The 19,009-nt window shown below is 46.3% G+C and overlaps 1 protein-coding gene across 1 annotated transcript; it reads right to left on the bottom strand.

The window, feature by feature from the left end:
- Positions 1-15,901: 15,901 nt before the first annotated feature.
- LOC146190344 (uncharacterized) lies at positions 15,902-18,643 on the bottom strand. Its single transcript, XM_084599774.1, has 2 exons — positions 18,422-18,643; positions 15,902-17,476 (listed from the first exon to the last, which is right to left on the bottom strand). Exons 1-2 carry the CDS (start codon positions 18,641-18,643, stop codon positions 15,902-15,904), a joined length of 1,797 nt encoding a protein of 598 aa, XP_084455900.1.
- Positions 18,644-19,009: the final 366 nt, after the last annotated feature.

The following is a 19,009-nucleotide window of genomic DNA, read 5'->3' as shown; positions in this document are numbered from 1 at the left end:
TGCTCTCAACATTATTATCAACTAAATGCACCGCCATTATCAATGCTACTGTCATAAAGCTGTATAACGTCACAACACCTGTGGCGCTCCTGGCGGAGAGAGCGCGGGTTAGGCCGCCGTACATGCGCACCGCCGTCTCTCACGGACGGCGCGAGTTGGTCACCCAGCTGTGAGGCGTGACGTCATAACACCTGTGGTGCTCCTGGCGGAGAGAGCGGGAGTTAGGCCGCCGTTCATGCGCACCGCCGTCTCTCACGGACGGCGCGAGTTGGTCGCCCAGCTTTGAGGCGTGACGTCACACAGAGGTCATGCGAAAGGTCATTTCATGTGCACCGCCGTCGCACCGCAAAGGCTTGAAAGTGAAAGTAGTATTGCTTTCGCAATAAAATGATAAATGCGAGCAATGTGGGGAGAGAGGGACTCTTGACCATATAATCTGGGAATGTGCCAGCTCCCCAGGGGCTAAAGCAAGTGTAAATTGTAGAGAAGCCTGGGAAGCCCTGCTGCGGAGCGAGGTCCCGGCTCCACAGCAGTAATACATCCGCCTGGCAGAAGAAGCCGTGAAGAACCAAGACCTCTTTGCCTGCTTCTGATTGCGGAGGTCCCAGCTGCGGTCCCTTAGGCCTGCGTGCCGTGGGCGGGGGGGGGGGGGGGGGAGGGGAGGGGGCTCTTTATCTGGTGGAAAAATAAAGTTGTTATCACACCACGTCACATGCACATACGAAGCTGACCACACCTGTTGTCCGCTCCAGGCGTCCGTGCGGAGCCTTTCATTTGCCGCTTCCTCGAACGCCGCACCACACAGCAAACAGAAGCAGACCCAGTTGTCTAGGAGGCATTACAACAGCAGGCATCAGCGGCGTTTGAAATTAATTTACAGGATTGAAAAGGAGCAACATTGGTTACAATTTTCCGTGGACACATATACCACGCTGCAAAGGAAGGGAGGAAATAGTGTGAAAGAAGAGAGGGAGATAGAGGTGCCGTAGCGGAGGGCTACAATCCACCGCGCTATATTGACTTTCGCCTCATCGTAATCTAGTTGTCCAAAGTGCGCTCTAAAATTTTTCTTCTTCGCACATCTGCTAAACGTTCAGATTGAAATGTTCTACTACTCCATGGGTACTCACTGCTGTCATACCACAGGACTAGGAGAGGGTATAGGACTTGCCTTACCTCGTGGGAGAGTTAGGAGAGGGCATAGAAGAGTTGCTTCGTCAGTGGTTTCTCCTCCAGCTTCCTTTGCAGGAAGCGCGCGCCGGACAGTGTGCCCAAACTTTTCGAAGGCGGCGTCGCGCCGCATCCGATCATCCAACAGTGATTTTCGCTTTGTAAACAAAGGCTTAAAAAAGTCAAACTTCACAAATGTATTCCCATTCAACAAAAACAGAAACTTGCGGAATCGAACGGTTAATTATATAGGAACGTGTTGTCCGAAATGCAGCCTCAATATCAGTTATAAGTTTCTACACTACTAAACCAAGAATGCTATTCTATTTTATGCCCAAAAATTTGAATGTCTCTCTTCCCGAAAAGTGTGGATAGAGGAAACGTTTTCCGCTGGAGTACAACTCGCTCGGAAAAGGCTGAGAGAATTAGCAGGCAAAGTAAAATTAAGACAAGTATATTGAAGGAAGGAACAAATAAAGGACTACGAAAATAAAAGTAAAAATCAAATGCCGACAAATGTTAGGAATAGGAGGAGGAAAGAAAATCTGAAAGGAAGGAGGAATGAAAGACGAAAAAGAATGACAGGAAGTTAGAAGGGGAGAATGAAGTAAAGAAGCAAGATAGGAATGAAAGAAGGTCACAAGGAACGAAATACGGAAAGAAAGAAGAAAATAACTACAGAAAGTAATAAGGGCTTAAGGAAGAAAGACAGCCAGATTAATTGAAAGAAAAAAGATATGGGAAGGAAGAAGGAGTGAAAGAAGAGAAGGTAATACAAGAGGAATGAAAGAAGAAATTGAGTATAAAAAGTTAAGGGACTGATGCTGGGAATAAAAGAAAAAATAATAACCAATAGCTAAAGGAGAGGAAATGCTTACTTCACGCTGTTGTCCAGCCTGAATATCAGACTCTGGGGAGCGTGTCAAACAATGCACATAAACTGTGATGACTGCTCTTGTCTGCGAGCATTTTTTCTCAAACAGGTCCATCGTATCAAAATGGTGGTAGTTGGAGAGCTGTTTACATCACAAAAAGGATGAACCGCTACAAGCTCGCGATTCAGAGCTTCCTTTCATCGGCGTACGCCCATTAAAGATTCGAAACGAATGTAACACGATCTTTTCGTTTCGGGAAGAATCGCAATTATACTTGGTTCCATTTTCTTTGCAATTCGTGTTTAAGAGCGAGCTTGAGGCGTATTCTACACTATTACTGATGATCCGTTCTCCTAACTCGGTCTTTACGGCTAGACCGCGGTGAGTCTCGACAAATCCTTTTATTTTAATAAGTTTATAGTCGCTAACTAACTCAGACTACGAACATGTCGTAGTGGACGAGTCCGGATAATTTCGACCACTTGGGCTCTTTAGCATGCACTGGCATTGTACTGTGCACGGGCTCCACTGAGTCTTGCCTTCATCGAAACGCAGCCGCTGCCTCCGGGATCGAACCCGAGTGCTATGGTTCATTAGTCGAACCCCCAACTACTGGGCAACCGTAGGATACTTTTGAACGTGTCTAAGCGAGTTCAGTTGTAATGCTCAGAGCCGGGCCGCCACACAGTGTATATGATGTCTCATTACGCTCGGACAGCACGCAAGTGAGAATGTTTGACAAGTAAAGATGTGCTGTGGTACTTTCGCGCAGTATGTATTACAGGCGTAACCGTTTAGCACCCGAGTGTTAAGAGCAGTGAAACTTCCGTCTGCATGGTATGTTTCACAGAAGTGGAAACACTAAATACCTGTAAGGTGTTTATTGGAGCACCAAGATTCGAACGTTACCCCGCACCTCCACCAAGTGTAAGGTGTTTATTGGAGCACCAAGACCGTAAGCAACGTCCGCAAACCAAAGCGACGGGGATAGCGTTCGAATCAACAGTGCAGTGCCAACAAGGCTCCGGCTCCACTTCGTCTACCTCTTCGTTTTGGCGCGCGAGCTGATGGCGATCGGGATTACTACATACCAAATTTCCCAGCCTGTAATAATAATAATAATCATCAGCAGCAGCAGCCGGACTACACCCGTTGCTGGGCAAAGGCCTCTCTAATATTCCTCCAATCAAGAATACACAGTTCTAGATAAGTTTCCGCCCACCTTTTTGCAAATAATCGTGCCCTATATTTAAAGGCCTATGTGAACTATTCCTAATTGAATTTCTATTAGTCAGTAAAGCTGTGAATTACAAAACATTGCGTGAGTACCGAAGATATATAAGCTTAATTCTGCATGTAAAAGTCTTTTTTTAACTGTCCTGTGAAATAAGATGTAGCAAGCGCCCATACCATACCATACTTCACTAGACACACACCAAGACTTTGAGTTGGTGACAGGCTGTAACCCGCAGGCCTTGACGCCATGGTCGGCCAATCATTGGACAAATGGTGTCATCTGGAGCACCCACTGCATTCATTCATTCATTCATTCATTCATTCATTCATTCATTCATTCATTCATTCATAAATATTTATTCACATGGATGACCTAAGGCCTAAAAGGCAAGTGGGTGGGTTAGGTGAGTTTAAGGGCGCCAAACACCGACATAAAATTTACTGTACATCGCATCTTTGTTTGAATTGCGATAATGGCGTCAGATGGCGTCGCGTGTCTATAAAGTGGCCGTATGCTCAACCTGACCTTAAACAACCATTTTGTTCTTTTGGATATTCCTCTCATGAACTGCCACCCGCTAAGACCACAGTCACCTCACATGATGGTGTCGTCTTCGGCGGAACCTTTCATGAGTGCTGGTGCAGACCGTTGAGAACACGATCGCCTCTTTAAGCGACAGTGCTCAAGCTTCGAGGTCAGAAGAAGAAGAAGAAGAACAACAAATAAGCCTTCAAAAAGACAAGCCAGACCTTCGAGCCGCAAATAGCAACGCGAAAAAGAATGCCTTCGGAAGCGACGAACGAGAGCGTCTACTTTGGATGTCGACGGTCAGCGAGAACGAGAAAGGCTTCGCAAGGTGCGGGCGAGTGCTCTCGAAACGCAAAAAGCAACCGTGCACACAAGAACTCTGCTGGCACACATGACACTCCCCTCATTATGCGTAGCGTCTTTAAATAACGCCGGCTTCAAAAATTCACAGTGGTTGCCAATGTTCATACGCGAACTAGTTGGGGTCACAATTTTTAATAACGAGACTTCAAGCCACTACGGGAAGTGCATTTCGCATTGATTACATTGTTGCAGGACATGTCGTTGTGATCAGCACGCATTATGTGCGTCGCTGCAGTTACCACGTGCCGTTACTAGGTGTCCTGCCCGCGACAGCGCACAGCACGCGCGTAATTAAAGCTACCTTTCCACAAAATCTGTACATCGTTTGTGGAAACAGAGAATTGGTCAACACTCATGCATTCCTGCAGTGGAATAAGTTAGGCTTACAATAGATTAGACCGCCATTTTTTTGTTTTTAGATGCTTATGTGACCACTTAATGACTCGCAGCGCTGCTTCTCTGCAGCTAGAGCTTGGCGTATATTTTCATACAAGCATAAGCTTGCGAACCTCATTGGCGTGGTAGCGAAGCTCGCCCTACTTAACTCATCCTCTTTCCTTTCGGCGTCTGTCTCTCTGCGCTCGAAGTAGGTTCACGAGCATACTCACTTGATCCTGTTTAGAAAAACGTAGGCGTATATGCGTTATTTTATATTTAGGTGAAAAGCAATGGAAATTCATAGTGCGACAGAATTATTAAAATGTAGAAATATAGATGTTTTAAACGTATTGAGAGACACAGAATTGCCTCTGATGAGAAAGTATTTAAAGGCGGTCAACGAAATTTGTGACTTGAAGAATCAGTTGACTATGTGGAAACAAAGACCTGCAGAATGCTGTATTTTGCTTACGTCGCCGTCTACTGCCCCCTCACTGTTTAATCTCAGATGAGCTTGTGGCCGGAAAACATTGAACATTTTGGCATATACCAATGCCTTATATACTTTAGCAATGAACAACGCACGTCGGCAACGGGCTCAGCCATATATCTCGAAGAACCCTCTTCATAGTGTTTCTGTGCACGTTGAAAAATTCACCGCCGTAAAAATAATCCAGGGTCGTTTTTAGTGCTTCACACTGAGTCCCGGGCGCACCATGCGGATATAGAAAGTACAAAGCCGATTTAATTTTACCGCATCATAAAGCGAGCAAATAAGACACGAGCAGCATAAGCCTTATCACCAACATCACTCTCGCGCTTATCTTTTCATAAAGCGTGCTAGCTTAGAACTGAAACCCCGCACCAATGTTGTGGCGCATGCGAAGGCCTTTCTTCCACAAACAGCGGCCGCGAATTCGGCGAGATGGGCACATTTGCTCCGGAAAGTGGTCTTTCCCTCGGTGTCAGTTCTTCTTCTTTTCCTATCGCTTGCATATTCCGAGCAGAAGGCGGCTGCAGCGGTGCAAAATGGCCGCCGTTAGCTTAACTGGAACATGTGCTGAGACGCTTCTGGAACGCGTTTGCCGTGCTCGCAAGAACTGCCACCGGTGAAGGTTCTCAGCGCCGGATGAGCAGAGCGGCAATTGCGGAAAGCGAAACGAGGGCGTCTTTCAACAGGAAACCTACATACGTTGGCACTAATTTTTATGTTTCGCCCATTGGACGACGGGATGATATGCATGCAAGCGAAGAGCCTAAAGAGGGAGTGAAAGAAGAGGGGTCTGCTATTTGCGGTTAGTCTCGAGTCCTGACTGTTAAGAGTAGCTGTGGAGTAAGTGGCATGTGGAAAATTAGTAGGCTAGAGAAAAAAACAAACATGGCAGGTATACCGGAGTATAATTCAAATACTATTTGATAATATCAAGAATAACAGGAAAATGAATTTGCAATAACGTTAGAAGTCTGTCCATGGTACCGACGTGCGACAAAGTATCCCATGTGCAATCCTTTGTTGTCTGCTATTTGTCAATGGTACTGCCACAGCGTGAGTCAAATCAACGAACCTCTCTGGTTGCAGAGCTGCAGCACCACACGACGCGGCGACGCGACGCGCTGTGCGGCTCGGCTGGCGGCGGACTTGTTTGCTGTAGGAACGCGAGCAGAGCCTGTTTGCACTACTCTCTCCCAACCAGCGGGTCCCTTAGGGGAAGCCATAGCTCCCTCCATTACCTTCTCCCCGCCTGCGCCTGAATCCCCCTTTCCTTCTTTGCTCTTTCTCTCCTCCTTCCCCACTCCCAATCGCGGGACTGGCTCAAAGCCCCCTTTCATCCTCTTTGGGGACCGGGAGGCCGTATCGCGTGTCAGCCGGACGCACCGAAGAGATTGGGTAACGCTGACGCTCTCTTTTGTGGGAGTCAACGGAGCGGCGGCGAAGGCTCAAGTGTCCTGCCTTTCACACCGCCGGTGCTCCCGACGAAGCGCCGAACTGTGCGTGCGCACGCACGATCGACAGTCGTCGGGGAAATTAACCCGAAGGGCCGAGTGAATGACGCACTTTCATCCTTTGCTTCCTGCTCCTTTCTTTGCCAAGCTGTTAATTATTTCTCTGCTTCTATTGCAGTCTCGAATTTTTTTCCGCCGCCAACGCCAGGCTCAAAGATTGTAATCCTCAATCGGCGAGGAAGTAATGAACGTAAAAATGAATGGGTCTGCAGTGTGGTTCGGTCGTTGGATGAACACGCTTTGCGAAGCCGATTGAAACGGGGCTAAACGGGGTAACTTTAATTTCCGCCACGTGGTGCAATCGTCCTCGCGCCCCAATAGCGCGAAGTCCATCCAACTAATGAAAGTATCCATTTACTTGTTTGCAAGGACGATTTTCTCAGTTAAAACATCGCATTTGGAGTTTCCACTGTTCAGTTTAACAGTGCACAAATCAGTGCGCAAATACAGGTATACAATGAAAAGAATAAATGTAATCTAGGCAGCACTACAAGGCGTCAAATTACGCAATTAGTTACAAGTGTTAGCAATCACCTTATAAAACCATGTCACAAAAGGCTGCAAATCATGCCAAATCTGTCTCGATCTGCAAATCTGCTATGGGAAACTCTGTCAGTACAACCTGCTTGTTTATTCATGTGCTGTATTATTTATTCTTCATTTATAAATCGTAATACTTTTGTTAAGCTTCTGATGTATCAATTAAATTTTAGAGAATTTTGTGTCATGCAATTTTTCTTTCGACCTTGCGTTATTGCCGACTTTTTAGCGAAAACGTACACCTGGATATTGAGTCATGCAACTGAAGCAAATTCTGAGAACAGCTTTCATCAAAATATTATATCCTTGCTTAGTATTTATTCTTCCTGGTCGAGAACTATCCTGCACAGCAAGCCGTATGACGACAGTTTGAAAGGATCTCGGAATGAAGTAGTAAAAGTAATAATAATTTCAAGGAAAATAACTGGTGCTCTGCTCGTAGTAATAACTGATTGCGTTACATATGCAACCGAAAATAGCCGCTCCGAGTCTTCCGGCAATACAGAGTGGCCGTTTAAAACAGTTCATTAGATTGCCTTCGGAACATTCGGAAATCTGGCGAGGATACCCAGGCTGCGAGTATCAAACAGTGCTGGCACTCCCCTTGTCCTGCACACCTGCCTGAAAACCGATTTCAATTAACTAAAGATTGGCTTGCTGACTCGGTGTGCCACAGTTATCTTATGTAGCTAATGTGCAGTGATAATTTTATATGTGTACGGAAGTGCAAATTTATATCGTTCTGCAAGAAAACCGTTTTAATGGGTAAACGACATTCTAAATGACACTGAGACAAAAATAGTAATTCAGTGATTCTGTTTTGTTTTTATTAGGGCCTGTTGAAGAGAACACGGGAAATGCTTTCCTGATCAAAAGTTTCCAGTTCACAGGCAGTGTTGAACAACCATTTTTTCGCGTTATTTGATAGTAACATACTAGCTAGAGACGACTTTTTTTTTTGTTCTTTTAAGCGTCGCTATACTTACCTAAGTTATGATACGGATAAAGCTCGCTACCTTAAGAAGATGCAGTACTACAGTCACCATCCCTTTAAAGATTCAGCTCTTGACTCTTGTTCTACCCCCCTATCTACACAGCTTACTCAGTAAACTCCGTGGCCCGGTAACCCCTCACTGACATTGAACGTTTGATAACCATTTTCCTCACATCACCGCTGGCAAAGAGCGTGCCAGCAGTTACACATGCACAATGTGTGTGCGTATATATATATATATATATATATATATATATATATATATATATATATATATATATATATATATATATATATATATATATATATATATATATATATATATATATATATAGCCTGAATTTCTTTGGGACGTTAAACCCCACAAACCAACCAACCTATTATTAATATTGTAAGAAAACAGACGTACTTGGTTGATAAATGTATGCACAATTAAAAAAAAGTCAATAGGTCTTCGTGCATAAGCTGATCGCCCATGTGGGTTACACGCCACGTATTATATGGCTCGCTGGTGTCGGTGTACAGACGAAATGATTACGTGCCCCACTGTACGTCTAAGCGCGACGGCATATCTCACCTACTCTGGGACTGCCCTACTTTTTCTACTGGACGCTCTAAGATCGAACCCTACCGCCTGAACTACCGTTCCCTTCTAGGAACTGACGCTAACAAACAAATGGTCTTTGCCAAGTTTGGCTCCCTTAGTGGCCTGCTCAGAGCAATGTAATTGGAGTGACGACCTGTGCAAACACTGAAGATTCTACCTACTCTTCATTACCCCATCCATGGCGATGAGCCTTCTTATTCAATAAAGGACTTTCAACTCAACTCGTACTGCTTCTCTTTTTATTTTTTGTTTTTAGTTCACGTTTCGAGCACCCTGCCTTTCTCAAGACAAGGCTCCTGTCGAAATGATATATGTACTGGAGTAATTTCCACAGTAGCATCTTGCTTTGCAATACATGTTTGAATAGACAGTGTTATAGGACGAATGTACCTTGTTTTAAATTTCTGAACTCGTTTTTCTATGATAAAGTGCCTTTTAATGGAGTATTCGCAGATTAATTTCCGCTGCTTGACCCTCCGTCTTCCGCCCTTTCCGAAAAATGAAAATAGCCAAGAATTCAGCATTTTCTGAACCATTGGCTTGTGCATAGATATATGTTAATGGCAAGCCAAGGTTAAGGTATTCATCAACTCGATAATTGTCATCAATGAAGCAGCATTCACACTTAGCCTTGGTCTACAGGGCGCATGAATAGAAGTTGTTCAAGACACGGAACGCCATAAGGAATCACAGAATTCAGCATGGAAAATACTGCGAAGACTTTCGCCGAAGATTTTTTAAAACATGTTTAAAATTAAACTTGCAGCCTGTATATTCGTGGGTTCCTTAAAACGTACTTCAACTATGATGGACTGCGGGGAATGAATGGACACTTCATAGTCAGATTGGCTAGCGTTGGGAATAAATACGTTCTGCTGCGGATGCTGCAGAGATGCTGTCTGGATGGCGATTGCATCAAGGATCACACAGGGTAACCTTACAATGAGAATGTCGGCAGCTGCACACCACCGTACTAGGCCCATCGACACACTTGAACCTCTTCCCAATCTTTTTAAACCAACAGAAGCCCACTCACCGAAACCTCTATTCTTCCATTGTCCACAAGGCCTTCACCCAGTCGAATTCGGCGCAAGATCACAACAAAGAAACTAAGGCGGCTCAAATTATTTGATTTGGAGAAAACTTGTGAGCAAAACAATTTTCTAAATCGCTGTGTATTAATATCGAGCACAGTAAAGACTTCTGCTATACACGAGTGTGCCCTTATATCTGAGCTTTTCTTTATATACAGGACTTTAACCTTCAAGTTTTCCGTAATATCAGGGTCTTCCGTCTCCTATGCTGCCTACCTCTCATCAATACGAAGAAATGTGAGAATTTCCCGCTCCCTATCTTGCCAACTCTTAACCGGGGCAGGTTTCTCTAACATGCCCACATTAACCCTTTTCCGGTCGAAGGCAGCTTTTGACTCTTTCCAGGTCTCAGCTGTCACAAGCTTCACACACATAGACAGATTTCGCATTCATAGAGCTCCAACTTTTGCTTTTTGTTTTGAGTCAAGGTACCAAACTAATCGGATGCCAAATCCTCTGACAACTCCTTTAGATTACCTCTTTATATATATATATATATATATATATATATATATATATATATATATATATATATATATATATATATATATATATATATATATATATATGTTCACGTTAAAAACAAACGCGCGGTTGCCTAGGGCTCCGTTGTGAGGGCAGTTTTCAACGCTCCTAATTGAATGACAATACGTATGCGGCGTCCAGCAGGCAGTAAATAGCATGGTCTTTTAGACATAAAAAGTACCATCTCTCGATACTTAACAAAATTCTTGCTCAATGCAGATTAAAGACTTCATTTGATGCGCAAATTGTTTACATTCTGACTGTAGCAAGAGGCGATGCTATGGGTACAATAGCTTAAAAAAATATTTTTCAGCCTAACCATGTAAGCTCGATAAGTTGTTCATTCCGGGATCTCAGACCATTTTTCCTGTTCCTGTGCTCGTCTTTCTAATGTCAGATATTCATAAGAAGCGACGATGGTTATACCTCAACGTCGATGGCCTGGGCCATGGTGGTAGTCACATCACGGCGTTAGAGTTCAACAATGACGTAATCTTAAGTGACTATTAGTATCACCGTTTTAAGCACCTAACGTCCTCATTGGACAAAACACCGTGCCAAAAAACCGCCGCATCGTCCCCTGCATGCTCTCTAAAAATTTGCAGTCTAATTCGTTCTACGCAAAGATACCCCCCAACGCAGAAATAAATGCGTGCTGACCCATGTCTGTTGCAATAAACAAGGACTATTCGACGAATGCGTTTTTCTAGATCGGCAGCAACACTCGCTGAAGGTCCCGCCGATGACGATTCCATTATAGCAACGCCTTATAGCAACGCCTTATTGTAACGCAGCTGACAGTTGACGGGTGACATGTAGAAAACGAAAATGACCGTTAAAGCACGGACACCGGGTTAGCTGAGTACAGCTCTCGAATTTTTGCCACAATGGGAATACCGCTGAGGAGATGCCGAAATTATTCTAATACTTGTCGAAAAATGCCTTGAAAGACTCAGCCAAAGCAGCTGCGACCCGCTTCCGCGTCTGCGAAGCGGCGATTTGTCTGCTTGACAGCTACTGCAATCCTTTGCGTAAGCCTGTCGCGAGGATGAAACATGTGTGGCCTCCGGGATAACCTATGGCGACGTCCATCGCTGAAGCCATAATCTGCGCATGCGTAGTGGGCGGGCGTTTCGCTTAAACCACGGGACGGGCGCTCATACCACCTCGCGGTAGTGTAGCCGCCATGCGGCGGTAATTTTTGGCGTCAGGACGCACACTCGAAACTCTCCCAGACACCATTCGCAATGTCGTTATTGTAGGAAGAAAAGAAACAAATAAACGCTCGTCATTATTACTTACCACATGGTAAACTTTCGAGTGTTCCAGGAGTCGCCCATAGGAACAGACATTTTCTGCCATCAAAGGCAAAGCGTCTATTTACGCCTCTCTATTTTTTCACATTTTAACTACTGTTGTTTAGTGTGGGGCACCACAATCTACCCGAATTTTGAAAAATAAATATATTTTACAGAAAAAGAACAGTGAGAATCATAGCATACTATATGAACCCTTTTCCACACTTTTACGCAAATAAAGCATTAGCATACACAAAATCTATATGCACCATTTGTGCGTAACTTTTAAAAAAGACACAAGAAACAATACCAATTTTCTTTCTCGGCTAGCAACTGTCGGTATATAAAGCACGCCAAATTGAAAATTGGAAAACGTTTCCTCGTAGGACTACTTATGGGGAACAAGCTATGCAAACCATACTTTCTGAAGGGTTAAGATATTGCATGATCTGTGGTATTTAGCTGCACTCTATATTTAAAGCCAATGCGCATGCTCTTTTGTTAATTAGAGTCTTGATTAACTCTCTCATTCTCCTGTGTTGTATTGCGTCAGTGTACTATTGTTGTATCAGTGTCGATTCCCACAAAATTTATGCAAGCTGTTGTACCGCTCTGATTTTGCTCTTTGTATCGAAAATCTTACGGTGGCTGTATTATGTAAGCTTATCTTTTTTTTTTTTTTAGTTTACTGCATAATGCGTTAACACTGGGCTGCATTGTCAGCCTTCTACAAATTGTATCTTTGTTTGGTAAGGGCAGGAGGGGGTTAGTCAAGCTGGCCCTGCAGCTTTTTCTTCACAAGAACATCACTAGGGCACCTATTGATGGATGTCCTGTAGCCTTGGTGTTCGGAACCGCGACGAACAACGGCCGTTGAAAGTATAGCTGTTAAAGGCAATCCTACCTTAATAAACAATTATTTTCTCGTACCGCTTGATATTTTCACCCTTTTGCTGATGGAAACATTGCACCACTGTTTCGACTCCAAACGCAATCGTTATTACGAATTCCCTGAATTCACTGAGCGCAGATATCTCGAACAGGTTATTTAGCGACAAAGAAGTTTAGATGCAGTTTTCGTGGGAGACACGCACATATTTTAAATTTAAATTGCTTTAATCCTTCTCAAAAGTTTGGTTGTTATTGTTTTTTTAAACGCCCAGTAACTGAGCGGGCCTGCGACATCACAATCTCAAACGCTCTTTTTTTTTTAAAGCGGTTTTTAACGAAGTGGTGAGGCACTTCAAGTTCCAAAGCTTCATCAAAGACGGTAAGTGCGCGAGGAGCGCACCAGACGTAATTCTAAGGTGGACCTTTAGCCAGTCGCTACTTTGTATAACCAGCCCTGGTTACCTTTTTTTTCTACGCGAAATATGACTCCTCTCTAATCCTGTAACACGGTTTGGCTCTATAATAGTTTCACATCTCTATTTACGCTCGTGAGCACGAAGATCACCTCGGAAGAAGAGCTGCTATTGAGGCAAGAACAAAGGACGTCAACAGAAGAGCTAGCTAACACAACAAGGCACGGTTCGCAAGCTAGTGTTGGTCTACCCAACAAAACAAAAGCGTGTCCACAAAAAACACGCGTTCGCGTGCCGATATGTAAACACGCATGGACGCACTCATGCTTTCTCGCGGAGGCAAACACAGACAAGGCCGACAAAGCGTGCACCCACACAGAGGCCGGGAGCGCAGCACACGATGGACGACGTCGCGGCAGCGCGCTCGCTGCTGCTTCCGCCGCAGCGCAACAGTGCGTCGGAGCTCGCAAGCCGCCCGCACGCCTCGGGGCCTCGGGACTGCTCGCATGGGAGCCCACCGCCAACACCACGTCTGCCGCGAAGGGCCGACGACACTATGTCACTGTCAGCGCCTGTTGAGCCGCCCGCCGCGCTTTCAATCTCCGGGGGCCGCGCTCACTCTGGCGACGTGCTTGGCCTGTTCCATTTCCTTTCCATTCTTCTGCTTTTTTCTTTTTTTGTGCGTTTTTCACAGCCGTTTTTGTTTCTTCAGTCTGCTTTCTCAACCTAGGCTTGTAGTGCTGGGCTTGTCTTTTGCTGCTTCCTTAAATTGTTGGTACGATAATGGTACTGCGACCCTCCTCACACTTGACCGTCACGCGCCGTTCTTACTTCCCATGAGGCGTGGTAGGGCATAGTGCGATACATCGAATTCTTCCGATATGGGTACCAACCGAGGCGAGTAGGAAGAGGAGGCGCAGTGCAATCACTTCCTGCCGCACAGGCTAGTAATAGAAGTCTAGAGAGGACGCCGTTTCCACCTCATGCAGGCAAGAAAGGGAGCAGGCTTCCTGAAGAGAAAAGAACAGAAAAACACGAAAGACGCGCCTGTACTGAATAACTCTGAAATGACGGTGAAACAAACGTCACATATGCGATGAAAGCAGTACGGAGAAAAGAAGGATAGTCTAGGAGCCTTCTAAAAAAAAAAAACAAGAACAAATTAGCAGCATGACTCTAGGCAGCGTTCTATGAGGACAAGCAAACCGCCTCGGATGCTCAAGAGAAATGGCTTGGCCGTAGGAATTCCGGGTAAAAGCTAGCGACTTATTCTCCCATGGGAAGGAAGCCAATGAACGGGTGAAGCGGCGAGAAGCGGCCAAGATTAATGTAGCCCGGAGTCGGGCGCCCTCTAGTCAGTTTCGATAAAGCTCGCCCAGGCGCTCCCAGATGGACGTACGGAAGGGAAAAGTAAGACAGGCTGCCACGTCGGGTGCCTCTCTTGTTTACCAACAGCAGCAGGAGGGAGAAGGGTGAAGGATGAAAGGGAATGGGTGTGAGTAGGGTAAAGGAACCGCAAAGAAAAAGAATAAGACGCGCGGGCACTTCCAGAATTCGGCCGTTGTGCCTACAAGGTTTCTTTAATTCGGCGGTTGGAGGCCCTCCTCTTTTCCTTCGTCATGACACGGACCAAGTTGCACCACTCTGATTTTATTCTACTCGGTAACTTTTTTTTCTGCTCTGAACTGATTCTCCTCTTAACGAATGAATAAGTAACTCGATCAATACATCCATCCCCGACTCAATCAACCAATCAATTAGCAATAAATGAACCCATCATTTAATCCTTTAAATCATCAATCGATCACCAAACAAGCAATGAAACTATTTTAAATATATAGTAGGGAGTTTATTTACAATTATAATGGAACGAGTAAAACTACTGTGCATAGCATGCTGTGTTCAAGTCAACGCACACACTATCGGCCTCTTCTTCGTTTTCCTCTAGTCCAACAGAGCTGCCGCTGAGTCATTTTCATCACTGCATTCATTAAATCTATCATTCGACCAAATATCCAACACACGAGGCTGGGCTGTCGCTTGCAGATTCAGTATTGCTTAGGGAATGGCTATGAGTTCATAAAGCAGGATGCATCACTGCATTAGGGAAACCGACGTGGTGCCAGAGGTATAGTTTTCGTTGTGGGTTTTCGTAATTGATACCTTTCTTTCTTCGTACCACAATTTCGTAGCCACCATGGTCAACGTCAGTGCAATAAAGAAAATCGCGGCTACCGCGGGAGAGTGGGTGGACGATGCCATCTCCTTTGGTTCCACAAATGCGCGTAAATTTCACATTCAGATGTCGGGAAACTTTGCAGTGTACTATTTTATTGTGTGTTGTTCAAGGGACGCCCAATTAGGAATAAAATAATACCAAATAGAATAGCGGGTATGATTCTGTTTACTGACTTGAAAAAAAAAAAGACGGCTACAGTATGAGAAAACTGTAAGCGTTTGCGAAAAGTGCGCGAAAACGTTGCAAGAAGTTGGCAACCTGCTGCCGATAAAGTTCAAGCGAACTTGACGTACTGCTTTTTAAATGTTTGTGTGCAATGAAGTTAGGTTCGATAGGTTATATTTACCACTCTTATTATACAGCAAAAGATTATACCTATTCAATGGAACCAAGATAAAACTTGGATCGGCTAGTCTGAAAAATATTTTACAAATACGCTACCTGGCTTTTTAGTACCACAATACTTCATCACTTATACCCATAGCTAACTACGCGGTGATAATTATCATTGTAAAATACTGTGGACATGCCCAATGACGTCATTAAACACTGAAAAACATATGCAGCAACTACGAGGTTCACACCGAAATTCCGCGAGAGTTGTCGGCAAGCAAGAACATTTAAATTTCGTTTGTTACTGTTTGTCCACAGATGTCATGTCACACGTGACAGCCTTGCCTAGCTTTTTCTGGGGTGAACTGCTCATGGTAGTCGTCGTGCCAACGCATTCGCTGGCGTGTAACCTCTACGCAGCATTCAGCTGCGGCGTTCCGTCCGATGAAGACCATGTACCGTCGCATGGCTTCTTACTCCGCCGACTCCCTCCTGCTGCGTGTTCAGCGGAACAGGACGCCGCCAACACGCCTTGCCAGTGAGCAAGGGAGGCTGAAGTTTCTGGACCTTCACGCGCCAGCCAGTCCGCGAGGTGCTGAAGCCAGATTACGTTTGTCAGAGGTTCAAACTTGGAGGGCCGCTTGCTAAGCAACTCCGCCATCCTCAAGGATACGGCCCCATCCTCTTCGTCCTTGACAAACTCGCGGAAGCGCGCCAAATCGGTGCACTCGACACGCGTGCCGACACGCATCCTGGCCATCTGGAGACCCTGCAAGCGGACCTTCAGACCAGCGCTGGGCAGCCGGACGATGCGCCCTCGCAACGTAAACTCGACTCGAGGCGAACACGTCGGGCGCACAAGTACGGCGCTGATGCTCGGAAGGCGGTGCTCAAATTCGAGTTCGGCCTCAGCTACTGCCAGGGCCCAGCATGCCTGGTTCAGCACGCTAACGGCTTGTTCGGGGCCGCTCAGCTTGAAAGTGTTGAGCGCGTTCCACCCCGGTTGCATCTCAGTCACCAGGAAGTCAGCTACTAGATCTAGATCTTCCGACGATGTGGTTTCTGATGAAGCGAGCAACCGGTCGTCATGCTGAAGTCGCGCGTCCCAAAATATCTTCGGATATACGTCTCGTACGACACTGGTCCTGGCATCGAGAAAAAATGCTGAGGTCCGGTTGTCAACGCTGTCCTTGAGGTTGCTTAATTCTTGGGCCACCTTGAGACGGGCCGCATGCCATGGAATATCTTGCAGCCGTAGCCGGAGAATGCGCACCAATCGGTCTCCTTGGCTTCCACGTACGCGAAACACATCACCTGCACACTCATCCCAGCTAAGCTTGGTCGCTTCGCAATCTTCGTAAACAACATGCAAGAAATCGACTGGCTTTGAGTTTTTGCATAAATCCAGGAGCTGGGACCAGGGCCCCATGTCGACCACTTGGTAGCAACAGTCGGCTTCGATGGGACGATCTTTGTGTTTAGTGATGGCAAGACTCTCAAAGCTGTCTGATGAGGTGCTTCGATGCGGCGACGCTTGAGCAGGCGAACGTTTATACCAGCGGGCTTCAGGCTCCAAAGAGGAGCACGCAGTCGTGGAAGTGTCCGTCGTGTTTGCACCTACAGCACGCCAGCGCCTTGTTGTTTTGGTCACAGATCGCCGAATGAAAGTTGGCAGGGGACCAGGACCGGAGTTTAGGCTGAGCTTGATGTCTTCAGAGTCAGAGTACTCCTGGTAGTCCTCTCCAGAAATGTTGGCTTTTTCGAGCGATGACGACCTCGTACACAGATTTCTGCTGGTCGTGCCGAAATTGTCTTGGTGTTTGCAACTACCAGAATTGACCCTTCGGTGACGCTTGCCCTGTGTTTTGGCCTCCTTATGCTCGAGCTTGGTTGGGGATGTGTCTTTGCTCCTCGCTTTGCCGGTGCCGCACTGTTGGTCGGAAGCAGGCGGTCGGTCTATGTCTGTGCGGCTAATGCAGTAAGAGCGCTGAGGGAAAACGGCCTTACTTGGTTGCACATGTAGAGATTTACGCTTCTTCTCAGGACTGCCAGAAATTCCAACTGGTACACTGGTCACTGAGGAGAGCGTGGTCTTTGATGAGTCTGTTTCATCATGGGGAGGCGACCTTGTTTCGGGGCCCAAGCTTTGTTTCGCTGGTGACATCGGCACTGTTAGAAAATCTTCTTTTTCTTTACTTTCCGGTGATGGAAACGAAACTTTTGAAGGCCAAACCGCAGGTTCTGACAAAGAATGCCCCATCACTTTACGTGGCCTGTGTGCTTGCCTTTCAATCGTCCTTGAATATTCCTTGAAGTCCTTCAAATCGTCATTGTCGTTGGACAGGATGCTTCGCCTTTCCAAAGATGCGCCAGACGTCACGGGCGCTGCGAGGTCGGGATCACTTGCGCCAAGTGTACTGTACAGCGCACGTCCTCTGGTGCGGTAGCGGCCGCGAAGCCACAGAGAAGCTATGACCAGGCAGACAGCCAGGCCCATCAAAGCCAAGCAAGCCACCAGAAGGCAGAGCGCTGTGCGACGCACACGTCGTCGCACAAGACTGTGGCGCTTCAAAACAGGAGCCAGCGTCCGATCCTTGTCTGACGTTGGGAAACGGCGGCCGTCTCGGCGATGTAGTCTGTCAAAGGCGTGTGGCCCTAGAACTGCTGCTGCGTGACCGGCATAGCCAAACTGCCAAGCCTTAGTAGTGCGGTGAGTTTTGTTCGGCTTTACAATTTTATTTTCTTTTGGAAGAGCTGTCATTGGACATGAAGACTGTGGTACCTTCTTGGCCACGGGCGTTTGCACAGATCGAAGACGCGTAGTTCTTGGCCTGAGCCAGGCTTCGACGGCGACCGTAAGACGATCTGGTGGATTAAGAGCTCTGGGTACACTCTTTGCTTGCCGCCTATTTCCGTCACTGCGACTGTGTACCATGGTCTGGTTGTAGGTGATCCTCTCGTTGGTGATGTCAAGAATGAAGCGTCCACTCGGAACAGGTGGCGCGGCCTCCTCTCGGTGGGACTGGGTCCATGGTAGGTCGCGGTAGTACACGCCCTGGGCAAGACCATCGTCGCGACGGGGGCTGCCGCTGGCAGCGGTGATGGCACACAGGATGCAAAAAGCACGGCACGTAAGGGAAAACACTGGGTTCATTATGTTATTGACATTAAACTGGCTTACGATGAAATCAATGCTGATGTCGCGCTATCGGACATAAGCAGAGCTCGCGCCATCATTCTTTTCAGTCATCTTCTTCCTTCAAATACCCCCCCCCCCCCCCCGTGCTCAGATGTTATTTATTTGATTTTGATTTCGATTTGGATATATGCATCTCTCCTTGTAACGGCAGCTCCTTGCAAAAAAGAAAAAAGCCTTTCGCAGGTTCAAAAGGAAGCGGCGAGATAGCCGGCTAGAATCACATATTATGTTGCTGCAAAAAAGCGCCGCCACCGGCGGGAGAATTACCAGTCCCTTCCGAGCGGTGGGAGGCTATACTGGCCAGCTCAGACCCGTTGACGC

This window comes from Amblyomma maculatum, chromosome 4 (genome assembly GCF_055883805.1).
Source record: "Amblyomma maculatum isolate TAMU_Amacu chromosome 4, ASM5588380v1, whole genome shotgun sequence".
Lineage (NCBI taxonomy): Eukaryota > Metazoa > Arthropoda > Arachnida > Ixodida > Ixodidae > Amblyomma > Amblyomma maculatum.
The sequence above is the reverse complement of the archived record's forward strand: the minus strand, read 5'-3'. Positions and strand labels throughout refer to the sequence as shown.